Below are 22144 nucleotides of genomic sequence, written 5' to 3'. Positions count from 1 at the left end.
GTCCTAAATAATCCACAAGTGTGTCACAAATATGGTAATATAATTTTGTATTAAAATCATGCTTATTTATATAATGTTTAGATACCCTTTCTCATAAAATTTTCACAAAAAATGTATGGGTTGATTTTCCATTTTGTGGGTGAGGAAATAAACAGTAGCACAAAGGAAACAAAAGTCAAACTGTGATATGAACCCCAGGTTGACTGATGTTTCAAACTACTGGCCATCATGGTTCACTTCCCTACATATGTTTCAATGCTTCTCTACAGTCAGTAAAGTGTTATTGATTCTACTGACTTTGATTTTGGATGAGAGGATTAGAATGATTTGGTTGTGTATAGCTTTAATCAAAATGTTTTCAGTTTAATTTACTACAGTTGAAACAGGATCTAAAATATGACAAAATTATCTAGGGCATCTTTGCCTTTAGACATGGCCCTCACAATGCTTACACTTTGTCAAACCTAAACATAACACAGAGTGATCTTCATGAAACATAAATCTTACTTTTCAGATTCTCTTATATTAAACTATATATATATATATATATATATACACACACATAGACACATATATATATTCATTACAACACTCTCTTATTTTTCTTTTATCATCTTATCTTGGATATTTGTACATCAATGTTCATTGCAGCATTATTCATAATAGTCAAAGTGTAGAAACAACCCAAGCATTCATAAACAGACAACTGGATAAACAAAATGCAATATGCACATACAGTGAAGTATTATTCAGTCATAAAAACAGTAAAGTTCCAATACCAGCTATAGCATGGATGAACCTTGAAAACACTACACAAAGTAAAATAAGCCAGGTGCAAAGGACAAATGTATGATGATTCCACTTATATGAAATATCTAGAATTAGCAAATTTATAGAGACAGAGAATATTCATTACCAAGGACCAAGGAAAGGGAGAAATGGGGAGTTATTGCCTTAAACAGAGTTTCTATTTGAAATGATGAAAAGTTTCAGAAATATAGTGTTGATGGTTGCAAAATATTGGGAGTGCAATAAAAGCTACTGCATTATACACCTTAAAATAGGTAAAACCTCAAATATTGTTTGATATATGTGGATATACATGCATATTTATATCAATTTTAAAAACTATAATGTAATATTCCAAAAAAGATTGAGTGTATACTTCTTGGTGCATTGTATGAGGTGTAAACTATACCTAAATAAAACTTCTTTTTTTAAAAAAGCTGTTTATTTTGGCATACCAAGACATTCAACATCATGTCATTCCCTACTTCATCTCACATGAGTTCATTCCATACTAATATTGTATGACTCCTTGTCTACTCCATGTTTTTTATGTCTTTATACTAAAAATGTTCTGAATGCTTAGTCCAGAAGAGTAATTTTCAGTCTTTTTGATCTGAGGATTTTACACTCTTAACCATTGTTGAAGACTCCAGAGTCTGTGTATGTGGGTCATGTCTACATCTATCTACCATATTGTTTTAAATATTTATCATTTTTTTTAAAAACTTAGAACAATGCATCAACTGTGTTAATCTAAACAGAACCTTTTTTTTTTTTTTTTTTTTTATTTTTTTGAGACAGAGTTTTGCTCTTGTTACCCAGGCTGGAGTGCAATGGTGCGATCTCAGCTCACCGCAACCTCCGCCTCCTAGGTTCAGGCAATTCTCCTGCCTCAGCCTCCTGAGTAGCTGGGATTACAGGCATGCGCCACCATGCCCAGCTAATTTTTTGTAGTTTTAGTAGAGACGGGGTTTCACCATGTTGACCAGGATGGTCTCGATCTCTTGACCTCGTGATCCACCCGCCTCAGCCTCCCAAAGTGCTGGGATTACAGGTGTGAGCCACCGCGCCCGGCTAAACAGAACCTTCTAAGAAAAGTAATTACTTTTCAAAAATAATATAAAGAAAGCCTTGTTTTACAATGTTACAAATATATTAATATTTGTCTTACTAAAAGACAGCTGGATTTTCATATCTGCTTCTTTATCCTCTCTGTTGTGTTGTTTTTGTTGAAGTATATGAAGAAATTCCAGCCTTACACAGTTATGTAGATGGAAAAGAGAGGAGTGCTTAACATTAATAATAGCCTTTACAGATAACTGGGTATTCTTTTATACTACACCAACAAGTGACAAGTGGTTGTTAGTTAAAGGTTAGTTGCAGTGTGGAATCTGAAAACCTAGTGATGAAGCTTTTATCCTCTATTACATTAAAATTCATTGACCTCTCTTGTACTTTATATAAATCATTTACTCATGCGTGATTTTATCATGTCATTTGAAAAATACTGGTTCTCTAACAAGCATATCTTCTAAATGTTCACACATTTCATTATGTAATACTCCAAAATCACATGCATTAATATTACCGACATCTGACCAAAAAAGCCTGTAAATAATGAGAAGCTTTCAAGATTACTGTGGTGGATACAAGGCTTCTATTTTTCTAACTTTTACTTCAGAGTTTGGTTTCTACTATTTGCAACACATACAGTTGGTCATTTACATTGAAGTGACACACTCATTGTATTCATTCTTTCAAAAATGTCCACCACACACGCAGGCTTGAATAGCTATAGTTTAGTTATCTAAATCTATATTTTTTATTAAAATTATTTAATAAACTACCTTATATTTTAGAATTGAACTAGGTACAGGCTTTCAAAACAATAAGATGAAACCTCATGTAATAAAATAAAAGCTTTGTAAGATATAGTAAGAAAAAAGGCAGTTAGCTGAGTAATATATTTAGTATCATTCCACTTTTATAATTAAAAATGATACACATGCATACTTATCAAAATTCTGGGGGTATGCCACATGTCAGTTATGGGTAAGTAAATGGGATTGATGGTGGCAGAGATGAGGCAGGAATTTCATATTTAATCCATACTCTTTGAATACTCTACAACAAATTTATATATTATTTTGCAATTTAGAAAGCAAAGAAAAAATCTATCTCAGCATAGTAAAGTTGGAAAAGTGGGAAATATGCAAAAATAACACAAAGACACTGAGAAGAGAGAAGTTATGTGAGGATAAGAAGATGGTTTTTGTTAAAGTTGAATGACAGGAAAAGAGTTTTCCTAAATTATGTAATTAATCCACACCGAATATTATGCTTGAATAATTATGTCCATAAAAATATTAAAAATATTAGATCATTTCTATAATATTTTCTCAAGCTGCTATGTATTTATATTATATATATGCACACAAACTGATCTCTGATATTTGCTTGAGAAACTATGATTAACTGAATATTACTAGACAGATATTCTTAAAAATACAATTTCCCCCACTAGAAAAAAAATCAATCAGAATAGTTTTATGCTGAAAAAGTATTTTTCATTAATTTTAGTGCAGTTACTTATAAGAAACATGACAAAACATATTAAAAATTCCATGATTAGAAGCTAATAATCGTAGCTTACATGCCATACATGCTACCAGTTAATTGCTTCTTTGACATTTTAGGGTGGCCAAATGATAGAGTCACATTCATTCCTGAATATAAACTCTAGGAAAATGTAATTGTTACATGAAATTACCACCATTATTTCCCTGGTAATCTAAATGATACTCGTTTCCACCAAACTATTTAAAATTAAATTGCTGTACTTACTTTCAAAGATTACTTGTCTGTCTTCCCAGTTATCTTTAATAAACTGTATATTTCCAAAGTGTGTATCACTGTAAAAGATTCAGTTGGTACGTATTCTTCTTTGATTATAGTCAAAAGCCAAGGCTATGACAGTCTTGAAATAATGTGGATTCTCATACGGCCTTATTGGGGAATTTAAATTGGTTTCTTCAGAAAGATGTATACTTTTTAATATTGTTCTTCCTGAATAGAGCAAATAGCCTTCATGCATTAGGCAAGTAACTCCATCCTCTGCCAAATATCCATGGTCACAAGCACAAGTTCTCCAGCAATTTCCTTGATAAAGACAGAGTTGCTTACAGCCACCATTGTCCCTGGCACAAACATTGGTCCCTAAGGGAGAAAAAAAAATATACACATGTACATGTTTATGTTTTTCTTTTGTTTTTCAAACAAAATTCTCCACATAGAAATATTAAAACTTTGATATTGAATATTCTTTTTATTTTTAATGTAAGCTAGTCAATAACAAATTTTAAAAGACTGCTTTTTTAAAAAATCACAGCAGTTTAAAATCTTGGATTTCTTTATTTGGAAAATCATATTCTGTTTCACTCACCATCCAAGTAAGTCATTACATTTTTTCCTTAATGGGTCAGTTAAGTATATAAATCTTTTTTGAAACTTCATCCTTAGATTATAATACTTCATATAGTGTTCATTCTAAACATGAATTAATTTAACCAAAAATAATGCACTGTTTTTTTTTTTTTTTTTTGAGACGGAGTTTCGCTCTTGTTACCCAGGCTGGAGTGCAATGGCGCGATCTCGGCTCACCGCAACCTCTGCCTCCTGGGTTCAGGCAATTCTCCTGCCTCAGCCTCCTGAGTAGCTGGGATTACAGGCACGCACCACCATGCCCAGCTAATTTTTTGTAGTTTTAGTAGAGACGGGGTTTCACCATGTTGACCAGGATGGTCTCGATCTCTTGACCTCGTGATCCACCCGCCTCGGCCTCCCAAAGTGCTGGGATTACAGGCTTGAGCCACCGCGCCTGGCTGCACTGTTTTAAACTCTATGAGATATGTAAAGTATCAAAGATATGCCTAACCTCCTAAATGTATTGAGTATACGTTCTTACTCCAATTTTGAATGAAGATATAATATGCACTTAAGATTTCTTCATCAGACTAATTCTCCTCTGTGATTTCACTATTATTATTTCCAAGATTAATATATCTTCCTTTGATATAAAAAGTACAATTTATTTTAATGAAGGTAAACAAATGTAAACACCCAAATCATTGTCCTAAAAGTTTAAACTATTTTAAGGAAGTAATGACTTTGGAAATATTTTACACTAACAGTATCATCTTTGGGGACCATAAATATTTATATATAATATGATTCATATATAAAAATTTTAACTTCCTTTTACTCTCTAATATCCTACTTATGTTTAATTTTTTAGCTAATCAATACATGTATCAATTTTTTCTGTACTCTTCAGCCAAAACCTGTAATCAAGATATGCCCATTATGTAACATGTCCATGTACTTGTGCTGCCCTGGGCAAATATGCCTTTCTATGAACTAAGACATATTTATTGTATTAGGCTACTATATGATACTTGCAGAAAATCAGATATAAATAAAATAAGATTTTGAGACTTTAGACTCACATAAGGATTTCTAAGATTGACAAATGCTTTTAAAAAGTGGAGAGAAATCACATAAAGTGTACGTATTATATATTCTTTAAGAGTGCTGACATTTCTCTCTTACTCGGTTAAAGATTTTAACCGCCTTCAGGTTGACTCCAAGGCCAGTTCTCACGGTTACCGTTTCTGTGGCATCATTCTTGTGACCCCTTCTGACAGACCTTTCTGCATGTGCTCTGCCAAAAAGTTAAACATACATGATCAACAATCTTTGACTAATTAAAATCAAGCCAGTTACCTAGCTGAAGATAACAGACGGGCCAACAGAGGAAAAGAAACCAACTTTTTAGTCTGTGACACTGAAACTCTTGAGCTTGGAATAGCAAGAATGCCTGCCTTTTCTGTGGAAATTACATGGCTTTGTGAGATCCTTTTTGTGACCTTGCTAAGAAATGGCAAATCCTACAAGGGTAAAGCAACTGGCACTGAAATAATATGTTGAGACTCTAATACTCATGAAAAAATAAATTACCTGTCAGACCAGTAGATGTAAGACCCAAAGACTGCAACGGAAAACATATCCACATTGCTCCCTGACAGCATCATCTCACGATTCCCTCCAGTCTCAAGGTCGATTCTCTCTATCTTGTCTGTGCAAGCATCACACCAGTACAATTTATTTTCCTAAATATCGATTGAAAAGTAATGTTACAGACTATTTTTGATTATTTTATTAAGAAAATAAAGGAACACTAAAAGTGGGTTAATAAAAGTTGTCAGTTAATGCACTTGAAGTACTTAAAAGAAATCCAACAGACCTCATAGTCGGTGGAGATGCCATTTGGCCATGCTATTTCCATGTTTACGAGGACGACCTTCTCTGAGCCATTCAAGCGAGTCTTTCCAATACAGGGCATTTGTCCCCATTCAGTCCGGAACAAGAGGCTGAAATTACATTGTTAATTTGTGGTGTTTATGTATAGTTATTTGTAGTATGAAGAACTATACAAAAAGACATTATTACCAATAATAGCGGTAACATTCACACTAGAATAAAAATAATACATTTCAGAAATTGATGTACAGTATGTTTATGTTTCCAATAAAATAATTTTATTATAAAAAATAGTTAAATAGTCACAGATAGCATTGGATGCACTCAACATCCTACCAAAATACCTTTTGTACATTCTATTTCCTGTCTCAAATGCTCTTCTCCAACCTTTTTGCCTAATTACCTCCCACTTTTCACATCACAGTTATTTTTTTCCAGAAGTCTTCTGGGTCTTCCCTAATTACTGCACCATGTACTCTGCTTCATAACACAGGTTAGAATAGCAAATTTCCACTTGTATTTCCTCACATTATCATTTGTTATTAATTTTTTTTGCCCCTATGAAACTGTAAGCTCAACAAGGACAGTGATCACTTCTCTCTTTTTTTTTTTTTTTATTCACGTTGCTCCTTCAGCACCAGGTAATTAGAAATTTAGTGGTAAATACACATTTAATTTATGAATTTATACATGAATGCATCATAACTTTCTAATTTGTCCACTTAGATTGCTAAATGTAACTATTCTAGTTTGTATCTTATCTTGTGAAGTCATCCTAAAATATAGTTTTATGCAAAAGCAGAAATTCTTACTTTAGTAATCTTATAAAACAAAATGCAATGGGGGAGGAGTGTGGAAGAAAATATAATGCAGAAAGAACACACAGAGTATGCCAAAATAAAACAACATGTCATAAAATATAATGTAGAAAAACAGAATGTATATAATCCATGTATTTCACTCATTCATTCAAAAAGTTCAATATTTATAGGACTACACAGAAATCCATGCTTTTAGATAAATATAATTCCTTCTTAATTTGAAGTTGCATCTATTGAAGTATTTATCCAACTATCAGATATCAGCAGTGAATAAAGTTTTTAAAAATATGGCAAGCATTGATTCAAAAACTGGGTACAGATTTCCTCATTTTAAAAAATTATTTAAATTATTATTATTTAACGGGTATATTGCACCTACATAGTGAAAATAGTACCTAATGGGTAGTTTTCCCCCCAAGTAGTCCACAGTGTCTATTGCTCCCATGTTTATGTTCATGTGTGCTCAATGCTTAGCTCCCACTTATAAGAGAGAACACGCAACATTTGCTTTCCTGTTCCTGCATCAATTCATTTAGGTTTATGGCCTCCAGCTCCAGCCATGTTGCTGCAAAGGGGATGATTTCATTCTTTTTATTGCTTCATAGAATTCCATACTATATATGTACCTTTTCTTTATCCAATCTACCATTGATGGACACCTAGGTTGAGTTCATGTTTTTGGAACTGTGAAAAGCAGGGTGATGAACATATGAGTGCATGTGTCTTTTTGGTATAATGATCCATTTTCCTTTGGGTGTATACCCAGTAATGGGATTATTTGAACGGTAGCTCTGTTTTAAGTTCCTCGTGAAATCTCCAAGTTGCTTTCCACAGTGGCTGAACTAATTTACATCCTCACCAACAGTGTATAAGTGTTCCCTTTTTCCTGCAGCCTCATGAGAATGTTTGAATAATATACGTGAATAGTCATGTAAGAATCAGGTTACATACAGAAAAAGTTAAAGACGTATTTTGTTTATATTCAATAGAGTTATTTAAGTAGTACAAATTGCTACTTAAACTACATAAAATATATGTATTATTTACATATATTGTTTTAATAGTTGACCTTTTTTTCTTGAAAATGCTGTGTAAAATAAACAAGTTGGAGTTTTCCAGACAAACAAAACGAGGTATGGCTACAATCTCAATTCTATTAATCCTGAAGAAAATTTCATTCATATTTACAAGCTTTATAAATCAGAAAGGAAAAAATTTTGTAGCATCAAATCCAACTAACATTTTGTTGCTAAGATATTATTAAGGAAGGCATTTAAAAATTGGCCAGGTGTGATGGTTCATGCCTGTGATCCCAGCACTTTGGGAGGCTGAGACAGGCGGATCACAAGGTCAAGAGATCGAGACCATTAGCCAACATGGTGAAACCCCGTCTTACTAAAAATACAAAAAAATTAGCTGGGCGTGGTGGCGCGTGCCTGTAGTCCCAGCTACTCAGGAGGCTGAGGCAAGAGAATTGCTTGAGCCCGGGAGGTGGAGGTTGCAGTGAGCCGAGGTCAAGCCACTGAACTCCAGCCCGCCGCCTGGTGACAGAGTGAGACCCTCTCAAAAAAAAAAAAAAAAAAAAAAACACTACACGTTTATTAAAGTCAAGATGTTTAAGACTTTAAGTTATGCTCTCACTGAATGAAAAATATTATTTAAAATAAAATAACTAACTGGCAGATAAAATGTATTGCTACACTTAACTTTTTAAGGAAAAATATGTTTTTAAATGGCAGGTGATATATGGTGAAGGAGGCAATGTGAGACAAGGACAGAAGTGTCCTAACTCATCTAATCAGATTCTTGTTATCTATTTTTAACATACTCCAAAGTTCAAACAAGAAAAGAAATGTATACAGTAAACATTTTACTTAATATTAATCTATTTGCAAACGCACTAATAAAAATATTATTTTCAGTGAACAGACCAAATAAACTAATTATAGGTTGGTGCACAAAGAATGTGGGTTTTGCTATTAAAAGTGACAACAAAAATCACAATTACTTGGGCACCAACTAGCCTACTTAGCCCTAACTCTCACAGCTATGGTAATTATGGATTAGGAAGTAAAGGATCCGCAGTCCACATGGCCAATAACAGGGCAAGCCGAGAACCACACTTAGGCTTTACTAATCCAAGCCTATATTGTCTTCCCTAGAATATGTTGCCTCACCAAATAGAAAGATAATACAGCAATATATAATGATATTATATCAAAGATTATTTTTTATTAGCTATAAGAAGTGTAATAAGAAATCTCCATATTTGAAACCACAAAATAAAGCACAAAAAAGGTCTTAGCATTAAGAAAGACGTCTCTTTTTTTCCAAGTAATCCTTATCCATTTTAAATGTGATACTTCCATGCTGAGATGAATGTAAAAAATTATGCATAAAATGATGCTAAGTAAAAGTATTTTTAAGACAGAATTTACACAAGTTTTTTTTCTGTGGAAAACAGTAATAATTGGATAAACTATCATTATACGTGAAGCCAAATCTTACTGTGTAGGAATCATTTGACAGTTAAATAATTTATCAACTTAATAAAAGTAAAAGGTTTTAAATCTATCAAAATTAAGCAAACATTTTATGTCAAGCAAAAAAATGATTTATTTGCTCCTTAAACTGAAATTGAAAGTAAAGAAATGAATAGAATTTGCACCTTAAAATCTTTGGGGATTATAAACCAAACGTAGATAAAGAACCCTCTCCAAGCTTGTAAAACTGGAGGGAGAGACTTGTAATTTAAAATAATAATTCACACAGATACACCTGATATATCATTAATGAACATAGATTCTTCATATCTAAATCTGGTCTTTAGCAGTAGGAAGAAATGCAAATATTCGTTCCTGGTTTTTGAAACCCTACTGATAGTAACATTGAGTGATAAAATTACTATTGATTCTGAATCTATTTGAGTTCAAATTTTGCAATTGTGAAGTATGTGTTTACTATATGATAGAGGCAAGAAAACTAACTGTAGAGTGTCAACTTGGTACATCTAGCCCTGAAAATACTTTCTCAAGTCCAGAAATTATTAGAATTGTCCAAACTAATGCTACTTTGTATAATAAAATAATAAAGTAGCATTTGTTAAACTAAACCGAAAACTTCTTTATTTAAGTAAGATTGCACTTAAAGAATTTAAAAACATAAAGTTTTAAAAGGGACATTAAAAAGTGGCTTTTAGAATTACAGAAATTCTATCAAAAACTGTCATAATACAAATATTCTATTGTTTTAATTAGACTACAACAGTTTTGCTCAGGAAAACAATGCAATGAACACATATCATGAGTTAATTTCCAACTAATTATTGACATTTGGATAATAAATAAAAAGATCACATTTGGTAGTACTAGAATGCCTAAAGGCCTAGCAGACTCTTAATGGACCCTGAATGTTCAATGTATTTACCATATGGCAACTGTACAAATTGCCATCAGAATTAGTTTAGATATGGGTAGACTTTTCCAAAAAAACTTTTGTTTTTTCTGTCACAGGTAGTTAAATTCAAGCTGAAAAATATACTTCAAATTATTATAAATGCCCATAAATAAATTTGAGAAAGTTAACACTGGTGACAAAGCTATGATTTTTGTGAGAGAAGAATAATGGAGTACGAGAAAAAAATTAATCTAATTGTGAAAGGGAAACAGTATTAAATGTTATCCTTATACTCTAGATATATGAACAGTTGTCAAAAGCAAAACGAATTGGAATTAATCATTTTCTCTGGATTTAAAATTCTCTCCTTTGACTGCTAAGCTGTTTCCCTGGAGCTCAACTTTGAGTTGCAATTTTTACAATAAATGTGCCATTTCTTCCTACTTTTTTGCCTTCCCTAAGTATGATTTAGATCCTTTGTCACATATGATAAAGAAAACCTGAGATAACCAAAAAATGTTCATGCTGGCATAAAAATGAAGATCAGGTAATTCTCTTATGTCAGCAGTTGGCCTTGGTCAAGAAGAGAATCGAGAATGTCACTGTGTCCTCTGCTAGCATGGGGCTCAACAGTGGGTTATCCTATCTGCAAAAAGTAAAAGAAACAAAAAAGAAAGCAAAGTAAAAACCCTAAAGACAAACAATAGTAGGTAGCTTTTACATTAGCATATGCTTTTAATTTGACAAAAGATGCTTATAATTTCCAATCTTACAGATGCAGTAGAATTGCTTAAAATTCATACAAACTGAATGTCTTATAGGTCAACATGTTCATGGCTCCATCTTCAGATCATAAGTAAAATAAGATAACATTGTAAAAGTTTGAATATATTTTATGAGTAAATGATTGGACATTTTTTATCCCCTGAGGAATAAATGAAATGTCTGTAGGACTTTCTCTTTTCCTGTGAGACTTTCTTCACATTTTCTTTTTTTTCTTTTATGTCAAGTTTTGTTTGAGAAAGTATTACAGGCCTATCCCAAATAATTTTTCATGTTTTAAATATGTTGCTATTTATGAAAGAATCCTGTAATATAAAAACCACTCAATCACAGGTAGCAGAACCCTGTGCTAAAAGGATGAAAATACAGAACCAGTCTACCCTTGGACACTGTTGAACTTTTCAAAGTTTTTGTTGTTATTGCTGGTTTTGTGGTTGATTCTCAAACTTATTCTTGCACTGAACTCATGCACTCATCAACAAATATTTAATTAGGTATCTATTATGTGCTGGGAGTTGATGATACAAAATAAATTGGATTTAGGTACCTCATAAAGCTAATTGTTTAATAGCAGAGGCAAATGGGTAAATAAGTGTCTGAGAAAGATGCTGATTAGAAATACTTAAAATTTGTTAGTCTCTTTAAGTCATAAATGTAGGGGCTTCAACAATGAAAGTGTTGCAGTGTGCGGTGAGAAATGTGTCTTTCCTGTCAACAACTTTAGAAATATATATATTTTTTCTTTTAGGCCAAATAAAGATATAGGTCATTTGAGTTATTCTTTCTATTTAAGCTTCAACATTATTTAACTTATTTTTTAATTTGTCTCTTTCTTGGTCTGCTATTCTTAAGTTTACAGTTGAGACTTTTTTGATTCACTACATTGTAATTTTGAGTAATTATATTGGACAATTACTATGTGTATGGATAGCACACACTGGAGAAGCAAAAATTATTCACAAATAAAACAATATATATATATGCATATATATACACACATACATAATATTCCATAGCACATTATATTTATTATATCATATTGTAGTTAATTTATCATTTTATATATGTATTTACACCCTGCCTTATTACTCATCTTCTCATTTAAACAAATAACATACACATGTACATATATATATAAATTAGCTTGTTCACATTTATCATTTTATTGCATAGATCATGTTTATGCACTTTTGTATATTCAATGTATATTTGATATTTTCCTATAACTATAAACTTGCCAATATCTAACATCTAGCCACCTAGAGCCTACACTTCTAGAGCTCATGAGCTGACTTAGAATTATCAAAATATTACAAAGAAGTTTTAAATGTGTTTCATGACTTGCAATCTATCTTATCCAACATTATTCCTATGGTAAATCGAATTTATTCAATTTCCTTTATATATGTGTTGCCTTGCTTTAAGATACAAAATATACTTTAAGAGATGCTATTAAACTCTACTACACTGTTGTTATCTTAACAGGTGTTAAACTGTCCGCCAAGACCTTTTACATATTGGTGAGCATACTGTAAAAGCATATACAAAATCAAAGACCATATGACAATATGTACTTACAGAACAGCAAGATCCCATGTCAATATGAATATTTTCCATGGAAAGAGAAACTTTTCAGCACATTATTTACAGTCACAGAAATATAGAGCTAAGTTAAGAGAGGCAACATACATCCTGGTGCTTAAAAGGAAATGAAACAAAATCACAATATGTATGTTTCCTTTAGAGATTATATACCATGGGAACTTAACCAAAATTTTTACCATCATAAGTGACTTCCTACATGTCTTTTGTTGTTAGTGTTAAATGACTTTTTAGCATGAAGAAAATTATTACACTTCAATTTTTACACAGTGATGCCAGAAATAGGAGGAGGAGGAGGAAGAGAAGGAGGAGGAGAAGGAAGATGAGGAGAAGAGTAGTCAATGATGGATGAAAGAAACTGACTTTTTAAGCTAAACTTAAAAAATCAACTTCTTTCATTCATCATTGATGTACATGATTCCTATTTTGCATTTGGCTACATTTTTAAAAAGCTCAAGTCTCTATTGTTCAAAAACAGGATTCATGCCCACTTTTCAAGGCATGTTTAAATTTTGAATTCAGCTAATTCACTCCATTATGGTTCACACTTTCCCTTGGCAATACCATCTACCATGTTTTAGCTTCAAACAGAATATTAAAGTACTGTACTGTATTCCTATAATATAAATTTTGACACTTAAATGTCTATGTAATATTACCTGGAAATCAATGTTTGAATAATTTTACAAGACTCTTCATTTTTAAGACTTTTATTGTCTCTGTAAATTCAAGACAATAAACACATGGAAAAAGTATAAGGAGACATGTATCTATAATAATTCCAGGCAGTAATAAATATTTCCTGGAAATAAGAAGCTTAACATTTAAATGAATGTATCTGCTCTTAACTATGATCATGGCAAAAAAATTATCCATGTGATATAATTAATATTTTTAAAATGCTTTCGAGAAGAAATAAAGGTGTACAGAAAAATAATATTTAAATATTTCTACATATGTCAAAGATTTCTTGTATTGTGGACCCAAATACAATTTTGTTTTTGAGGACTCAAAATTAAGAAATTAAAAATATTTACTGAGATCCTCCTGCTGAGTCAGTGCTAAGCTTATAGTTGCAATGGAGGGAAATAAAAAAACTGACAAATATCTGGAGCAAAGAAGTGAGAAGACTTGTTGACAGATGGAAATAGGTGATGAAAAAATACTGGAAAATCTAAAGTTTCAACCTCTTTTGTGGTAACAGAAAAAGAGATCCCATATTTAAGAAAGGAAGGCAGCATATGAGAGGTAGGAGGACATGTTAAGTTTTAGTGACAGACATTCAAATAAATAACCCTAAAGGATATCAGAAATATAAATAAAGGGATAAAGATGATATTTTATAACTATTTTACATGTATTCATTTATATTTTTAAATTCACTATATTTGCATGATTTACATAAAATCGTAAGATTAAATGAGTTTAAAAAATAAATATAAAAGAGAGAATGGCATACAAAGCCTTAAATGAGAAGAAAGAGAATCAAATATAATGCTCACAGAAGCTATAAAAGGGGCCTCAGATAAAGCCAGAAAATGCAGGGTCAGAGAAGGCTAAAGAAAAAAATGAATTCTTGAATGGACTATCAATGAAGAAAACTGTCCCAGAGAAGGCAAATGGTATAAAACCTGCAAAAAATATAAAATATTAATCTCTGGATTTGACTGCAAATAAATCTAGAAATTCCTGTATACTAACAAGCTGAAACTGATTTTAGGAGTTCAATGATGAGACAATAGATATATATCATTATTCTGAGAAGTTGAGAAGAAAACACGTGGAAAGTAATGACATTAGTAATGTGTTTTCTAACGAGAAGGACCTGAAAGCAAAAGGGAAAGGCTTCATTGAAAGGAACAAGTTAAGGATGATGAAATAGAAGAGAATGGTTTTTGCATGAAATGTCTGAGGAGACATTTGTATGCAGAATAAAAGTAGAGAAGTCATTTTAAGGAAGAAAGAAACCTTTCTCCAAGGCTATACTCACTTCAACATTTACAGCATGTTCCATTTTCCTTTACCGCGTTATCACCTATCACAATTACACACCATTTATTTATTGCTTTACCACTGGCTGGCAGCTTTTTCATCTTCTCATTCCACTGCTGACATTCTATGGAACTTTATAACGTATGAACACCCCAGCTCATAGTACATCATTTTTATTGCTCCAGGGACCTACCTAGAATCACCCTCTCTTAATTAATAGAGCTGTGTTGACCACTCATGCCAGCTGTACCTTATCTCTCTACTCTTAACCTGATCTACTCTTGATTTCCCACTACAGTTATTGATCGACTTACGACCTATGCAACTTAACGACTATTCCACTTTACGACCACAATCGCTAGCCACGACTGCTTCGCGTCTGGCAGCGCAAACGTTGCCCAGCTGGGCTTACGACAGTGCGGACCAGCTTCTGGCCGCACTACCATCTCCGCCTGCACCATTTCAACTGTTATCCCAGACTCGGTACAGCAATTTGTGTTTTGTGTCTTGGATATTTTTCATCAAACCCCTCCCAATAAACTTCTTATACATTTCGAAGCAATGGACCCAAACATCGAACGATCTGCAAGGATTGAACGGATGGCGCACCATGTGTTTCGTCCGTATCGTGAAATTTATGAAGAAAAAAAGAAACATACAATTCAGACAAAGCTCACCATGTTTCTGAAAAAACCAACACTGGTAACCCCAACTGTTGCCTCAGATGACGACATCAATGATCCGCAGCCAAGCACCAGCGGCCAATAAAATGTTTTGTACGTTTATATATTTTGGTATGTTTTGCAATTGGGAAAATGTTTCCTACGGTATTTTTTACACCTGTATTTTGTATTTTTGTATGCACCTGTATTTTGTAATTTTCTATGTTTTTTTCCCATTTATTTATTTTATTGCATATTAGGCAATATTAAACCCGTTGTACTGGTAATGCAGTGTTTTACTTAAACCTGATGAATGTAAAAATAAGAAACAAAATGGTGTAGAGATGATACAAATGGCATAAAATGAACAAAGAAAATTATGATATATAACAATAATGAAAGAAAATTATGATAAAATATGACTTAAAGATTTTTATAACATCATTTCCCAGTACTGTACATATAGCCTACTCAACTTATGACCAAATCGTGTTACGACCAGTCTGTCAGAACCAATCATGGTCGTAAGTCGAGCACTAGCTGTATGTATATATTTCTCAAATAAGATTGGAGCATTTTAAAGATAAAATTAAGCTATGATCATTAGATACAAAAGATCATTCTAAGACCAAAGGTCTTTGGACTAATAGAACTAGAAACTGCAAAACAAGGAACAGGATGACAAACCTCTTAGGTACCAGTTCTCTTACAGAGAAGGAGAGGCCTCACATTCTCTCTAGTGCTTTCTCTAAAGCGGTCTAAAGTAAACATTGCTTAGTTCAAATTCTACATTAATTCCAGCTCAGTCAAGAACTGCTTTTTACTACAATTTTTGCCTATTCAAGTTGAAGGTAGCTTCTACCAGATTTGGTTAAAGTTTTGATAATAAAGTGCAGTGACTAAAATTACTAAAAAATTAGAATCTCTCATAAGGCAGAAAATGATATTTTAAATATTTCAAATACATTAAAATCTTACATACGTGAGACTAAACGGTATATCATTTTCTAACAACTAGTTAATACTTTTTCTAGTATCTAATTGATTTTGGTTGTCTAAAATCTGCATGGTATGTAACGATGAATGAAGTAAATGAACCAGAGGTAAGGTTTTTTATGAACTCATACCTTGACGTGACATGTAGTTCTTTTGGAGATAATATCCCACTGTACACTTACAAGTCCTTGTAGTTTCAGATGTTGGTAAACAAAGTTAAGAGCATCCACCATTACGTATTTGGTTGGCAGGAATTGCTACCTGCATAAAATTAAAACAAAACAAATTTCTTTGATACAATTATAAAAATAAAGTTTTATTTAATATTAATAATTTGGCAAATATGTATGCTATTGATTTCTAAATGCAGCTGTTTCATATTGGTTAGGATTGCATTTTATTCTCTTGAATAATTTAAAGTGATAAATTATGGCTGAATTTTGCCCTTTCAAAAAAGTCAGCAGAGATACACAAGAAAATTAATTGTTACAACAAAGCAAAAGGAAACTGGTTTGTCATAAACATTGTCATAGACCTTTGTAATATTTTGAGATCAGAGAAACCAAAATCTTTTGCTCTTTTGATTTTTAACGTTAACTTCAACTCTACAATTATTTCCTTTGCAAGACTATTTTATCCAAATGTGTCACATAAATAGCTGTTAAATTATTACTAACCACTAAAACATTATGCCTCTAAAAGAGGGTATCTGTGTATATATGTATTCAATTAATTTTTTAAAGCAAGGAAATAAATTTTCCCATTCATAGGAACATAATTCTCCAAAAATATATGAAAAACACAGCCATGAGAGTCACCTTATTAATTGGCATGTTAATTCCTCTTATTTCTGTATAGTAACAATGACAAATATTAGTCAGGTAATCACAGGTAGACATTCTAGAATCCCTACTAAAAATGTCTCATTGAATTTACTAGGCCCAATGTGTTAATTAATGCTGGTAGTGTGAAGTTAAGTAATTTACAATCTTACTCGGAAAGTTCATTAAAGATCTCATTTTTACAACATTTTTATTATTCTAGAGCATGCAATGCCATGTTCAAGCACTGATATGAAGTGCAATAAATCCAGTGAGAATGACAAAGCATGATGAAAGCTCTATATGAAAGTTCTCTGTGAAAATTTCAAAATACCAAAGCAGCTCATTACTTCTCGTGTTCTGAATTCAAAATAGTCTGACAGGATTTAATAGTTCAATCGAACCTGCCATGAGTTCTGTCATTTTTCAAGTGTGAAATACTCCCAACTTGGATGATTTCTCATCAGGAGATCTACCATATTCTCTGCTTATGTCCTGTAGCCACCAGTTCGGCCATTGCTGAAGTCCATTTTATGCATGGCCACATAACAGCCCTGAACTTTTTAAATGATTATGTTTATCTTATATAAACTAATAAAAATTAACTGATTCATTCCCATGTTTTTTCCAAGCTGACATACACATTAAAATGAAATTTCATTTCTGTCATTTTCAAATAATGAAATAATTATATTTGTAGATTTATAATAATAATTTTTTTTTTTATTTAGACGGAGTCTCATTCTGTCACCCAGGCTGGAGTGCAGCGGCACAATCTCAGCTCACTGCAACCTCCACCTCCTGGGTTCAAGAGAATCTCCTGCCTCAGCCTCCCAGGTAGCTGGGATTTCAGGTGCATGCCCCCATGCCCAGCTAACATTTGTATTTTTTAGTAGAGATGGGGTTTCACCATGTTGGCCAGGCTGCTCTCGAACTCCTGACTTCCAGTGATCTGCCTGCCTCAGCCTCCCAAAGTGCTGGGATTACAAGCGTGAGTCACCACACTCAGCTTAAATTTTTAACAATTCTATACTGGCAATATACATATTTCAGTTTGTAGAAAGCATGGATATATTAATGTAATGCCAATCTTTTAGAGAGACGTATTTAGATGCAGATGTATTTCAACTACCAAGGCTGAAAGGCTTGAGAGAGATGGGCAGATGATACTTAACTATAAAGCATGAAGGAACAACACTTTGAGAAAAAGAGGAATAAGGAAATTGAAGAGGCTAGGTGCAGTGGCTCACGCCTGTAATCTCAGCACTTTGGGAGGTCAAGGCAGGCAGATCTGAGGCCAGGAGTTCTGAGACCAGCCTGTCATGAAACCCCGTCTCTGTACTACAGACAGAATACTCATTCTGAAAGGCACATTGATCTATCCCATTCAACTCCAACAATTTCATATGTCTTTTTGGGCAATCGTTATCTAAACCTGCTTTACCCATCTCTCAATCTCATTCCTTTATCTTTATTCCGCTTTCTGAAACTCTACTTGGATTCTCTTAGAATCGGGGTTTTACCACCCACAGACTTGTAGGTTTTACTTTCCTGAATGTCTCATGTCAAAATCTTTGTATAAATCATATACTCCTCCTACTCTGCTTCAAATATTCCTTCTTCCTTTTCTCAACCACCCCTAACAAATGACCACATATCTTCTTTCTTTTAGTCTTAAATATAAGGCTTAAATATATATAAGCATACTTTTGTTGTGCTTCCCTTTATTCACATCTATCCAAAGCTTCACAGATACTGCTTTTCAAATAATGAATTGAAGGTTTGTGGCAACCCTCCATTGAGCAAGTCCACTGGCACCACTCTTCTAACGGCACATGCTCACTTTGCGTCTGTGTCACATTCTGGTAACTCTTGCAGTGTTACAAACTTTATTATTATGATATCTGCTATGGTGATCTGTCATCAGTGATCTTTGAGGTTACTATTATATTTGTTTTGGTGCACCACAAAACATGGCCATATAAGACAGCAAATTTAATAAATATTCTGTGTACTCTGACTGCTCCACTGACCAGCCTTTCCCCTTCTCTCCCTCTCTTCCGGCTTCGCTATTTCCTACAACACAATAATAATCAAATTATACCGGTTAATAACCCCACAATGGCTTCTATGTACTCAAGTGAAAGGAAGAATTGCATGTCTCTCACTTTAAATCAAAGGCTAGAAAGCTAGTGAGGAAGGCATGTAAAAGGCCAAGACTGGCAGAGAGAGGCTGAAAGCTAAGCTTCCTGTCCAGTTAGCTAAGTTGTGAATGCAAAGGAAAAGTTGTTGCAGAAAATTAAAAGTGCTACTCCACTCCTGCTCCAAGGGCTCCAGGGCCCGGCGGACGGCGGTGGCGCGGCGGTCACCTCCTCGGCGTCGGGGCTCCGCAGACGCGGGCCGGAGCGCGACAGGGGCTTCAGGGGCAGGGAGCGGCCCGGGCCCTGGCCGGACTCCTCCACCGAGAGCCGCCTCGGCAGCAGGGCAGCGCCGCGGGCTCGGCTCCTCCGACAGCTGCGGCGCAGGCAGCTCCTCCTCCCCGTTGAGGAGCGTGGCGGGGCACGGGACGCAGCTCACCGGCAGCTTGCGGGGCTTCTGCGGCGGCGGCCCCTTCGCTGTCCCGGCCCGGGCTCCGGGTCTGGCGGATCAGCGCAGGGCGAGAACGCCTCCGACGGAGACCTAGGCGGTGGGGCCGCGTCTGCGGAGGGTCCGTCGGGGGCCTGGGCTAGCACCAGGGCTGGAAGCCGGGGGTCGGCCGACCGCTCCCGGGAGGGCTGAGCGGGCTCGGAGGCCGGCGCCCCGGGGGTGTCCTGTGTCTCTGTTGGCGGACCTGGGTCCCCTGGCGGCTCCAACGGCCGCGGCGCGGAGACCAATGGCGGCGATCCTGGGGCAGAGGCGTCCCCCGGCAAGACGACAGGGGACTTTGACTGCGAGGCCCCTGCCCCGGGGGCGCTGGAGGGCGGGGGCTCGGGCTCCGGGGGCCGCGGGTTCTTCCTCAGCCCCACGAACTTGACGCCGTAGAGCTCCTTCACCGCCGCCACGTCGTTGACGAGCTGCATGGAGCGGTCCCTACGGGCGGCGCGGCCCCGCGGGTCGCCGGCATCCAGCAGCGGCTTGAAGCGGCTCAGCAGCTCGGAGCCGCGCACCTTCCCGCCGCGCTCCTGCAGGAAGCCCCGCACCGCCCCCTGGCTCACCCCGGCAGCCGCAGTGGCGGACGCGGATGCCAGCGCCATGAGGGGGCCCTGGGTTCCTGGCTGCCGGCGCGGGTGGGCGCCGTGTTGCCGCGGGACGCGCGGGAGCGGGAGCTCCGCGAGGCGGGGCCGCACTCACCTGTACCTGCACTGCGGTGGGCCGGGCGTGTCCCCGAAGCTGGACTTCGGTCACACCGGTGCCTCTGGGCCTGGGCGTCGCGCGGGTGCCGTGGGGAACGCCCACCCCCAGCGCCCCGCCGGGCCGGCCTTCCAAGCAGGTTTCAGCCTTTGTGTTCTGTCCAATGGGCTCGGGGCTCCATTCCCCGCGCCGCGCTCGCCTTACAGGTCCCTTGAAGTTTTGTGTAAAGTTAAACACCAATGAAGACAGATCTTCTGGATTTTTTTTTTTTTAAGACTGAGTGTCTGTGACCCAGGCTGAGGTGCCGTGGCAAGATCTTAGCTCACTGTTGCCTCGAACTCCTGACCTCAAGCAATCTTCCTGCCCGGGCGTCTCACACTACTGGGATTATAGTCTTGAGCCAGTAAGCTCAGCCTGGAAAACATTTTTTAAAAGTAGGATTTGGTGTGGCACAGAGCCCAAGGTATTTCAAGAATGGTTTGTGTTTCTCATACTTCTGTTAACTGTTTAATGGTAGGTATGCTGATTATGCAGAACACCTCAGACATAATTAGATGTAATTAAAGCAAAACAGCATGAAGTCCCTTATGAGAAATTGAAATCTGTGAGAAATCTGTGATTCCCATACAACATACAAAAGAACTTCCTCATATAAGATGTTAGAGTAGGCTGTGCACAGTGGCTTACGCCTGTAATCCCAGCCTGGGCAAAAAGTGAGACTCTGCAAAAAAAAAAAAGGAAGAAGCAAAAAACAACAGATCAACCAAGTGGAGACAGAGAACTAAACAAACAATTATAAGAAAAGAAAACAAAATAGGTTGGGGTTCCTATGGGAGTTTAATAGGACTGCTGATCTTACAGGAGGCGATGCTCAGGCTGTAATGCTCACTCACCTCCTGCTGTGTAGCCCAGTTCCTCACAGGCCACCATCAGGTCCCCATCTGTGGCCAGGAGTTGGGGACCCCTGTGCTAAGGAATCTTGTCAGGCTCTTTCTGAAGTTGTTATAATACTGTTTTTCCCGTAAGAGGCTTATTTCCAGAGTTATCCTCAACTGTGTTTTCTGGATTCTCACTCTGGCAGGCAGCTCCAACTGCGCAGCCTCCTGCAGCAGCAGCCTCCAAGGAGAACCTTACTGGCTCCTCCCGCTACTTCTAGAGGTGGGAGCTCTGGAGTCGTGGTAGAGGGGAAGGGGCTGTGAGCAGTGGCACAGCTCCTGTTGTAGCCGGCTCACCCCGGGGGAACCTATCAGAACTTTGCTTTTGGGGGATATGGGCATGTAGTTTAAATAAGTCCCTGTGGTGAATCTGATATGCTGTCAGTCCCTGTGTGGGTTATAAGAAATACATTTGGTCTTTGTTTCTTTTCCTTTTGTGGAGCCCCTAAAATCCCTTGAAATGTCCCCAATTGCATTTTTTGGTTTATTTTTATTTATTTATTTATTTATTTTTGGACAGTGAATCAAGTGTATTTGTGTTCACAGAACATACCAGGAGATCTGGACAGCCTCCAGGTGATAGCCCACCAGCCCCTAAGCTGGCAGCTGCTCCCTAAGGGCCAATTCCAAAAGATCATTCCTGAGGCCGGCAGAAGCCTCGCACAGTGGACAGAGTTGAGATGCTGGAGGACAGTGCC

General features: G+C 36.2%; 1 protein-coding gene and 1 pseudogene across 1 annotated transcript; both read right to left on the bottom strand.

Moving 5' to 3' along the window:
* Positions 1-1862: 1862 nt before the first annotated feature.
* Positions 1863-20679, bottom strand: LOC116545598 (low-density lipoprotein receptor-related protein 1B-like). Its single transcript, XM_032272134.1, has 6 exons — positions 20512-20679; positions 16492-16621; positions 6092-6218; positions 5806-5957; positions 5398-5509; positions 1863-4005 (listed from the first exon to the last, which is right to left on the bottom strand). The coding sequence occupies exons 3-6, from the start codon at positions 6188-6190 to the stop codon at positions 3883-3885; spliced, it is 486 nt and encodes a 161-aa protein (XP_032128025.1). The 5' UTR covers positions 6191-6218; positions 16492-16621; positions 20512-20679; the 3' UTR covers positions 1863-3882.
* LOC116545595 lies at positions 15029-20414 on the bottom strand (annotated as a pseudogene).
* Positions 20680-22144: the final 1465 nt, after the last annotated feature.

This window comes from Sapajus apella, unplaced genomic scaffold (assembly GCF_009761245.1).
Source record: "Sapajus apella isolate SASKATOON/1434 unplaced genomic scaffold, GSC_monkey_1.0 scaffold297, whole genome shotgun sequence".
In the NCBI taxonomy this organism is placed as follows: Eukaryota; Metazoa; Chordata; class Mammalia; order Primates; family Cebidae; genus Sapajus; species Sapajus apella.
The sequence above is the reverse complement of the archived record's forward strand: the minus strand, read 5'-3'. Positions and strand labels throughout refer to the sequence as shown.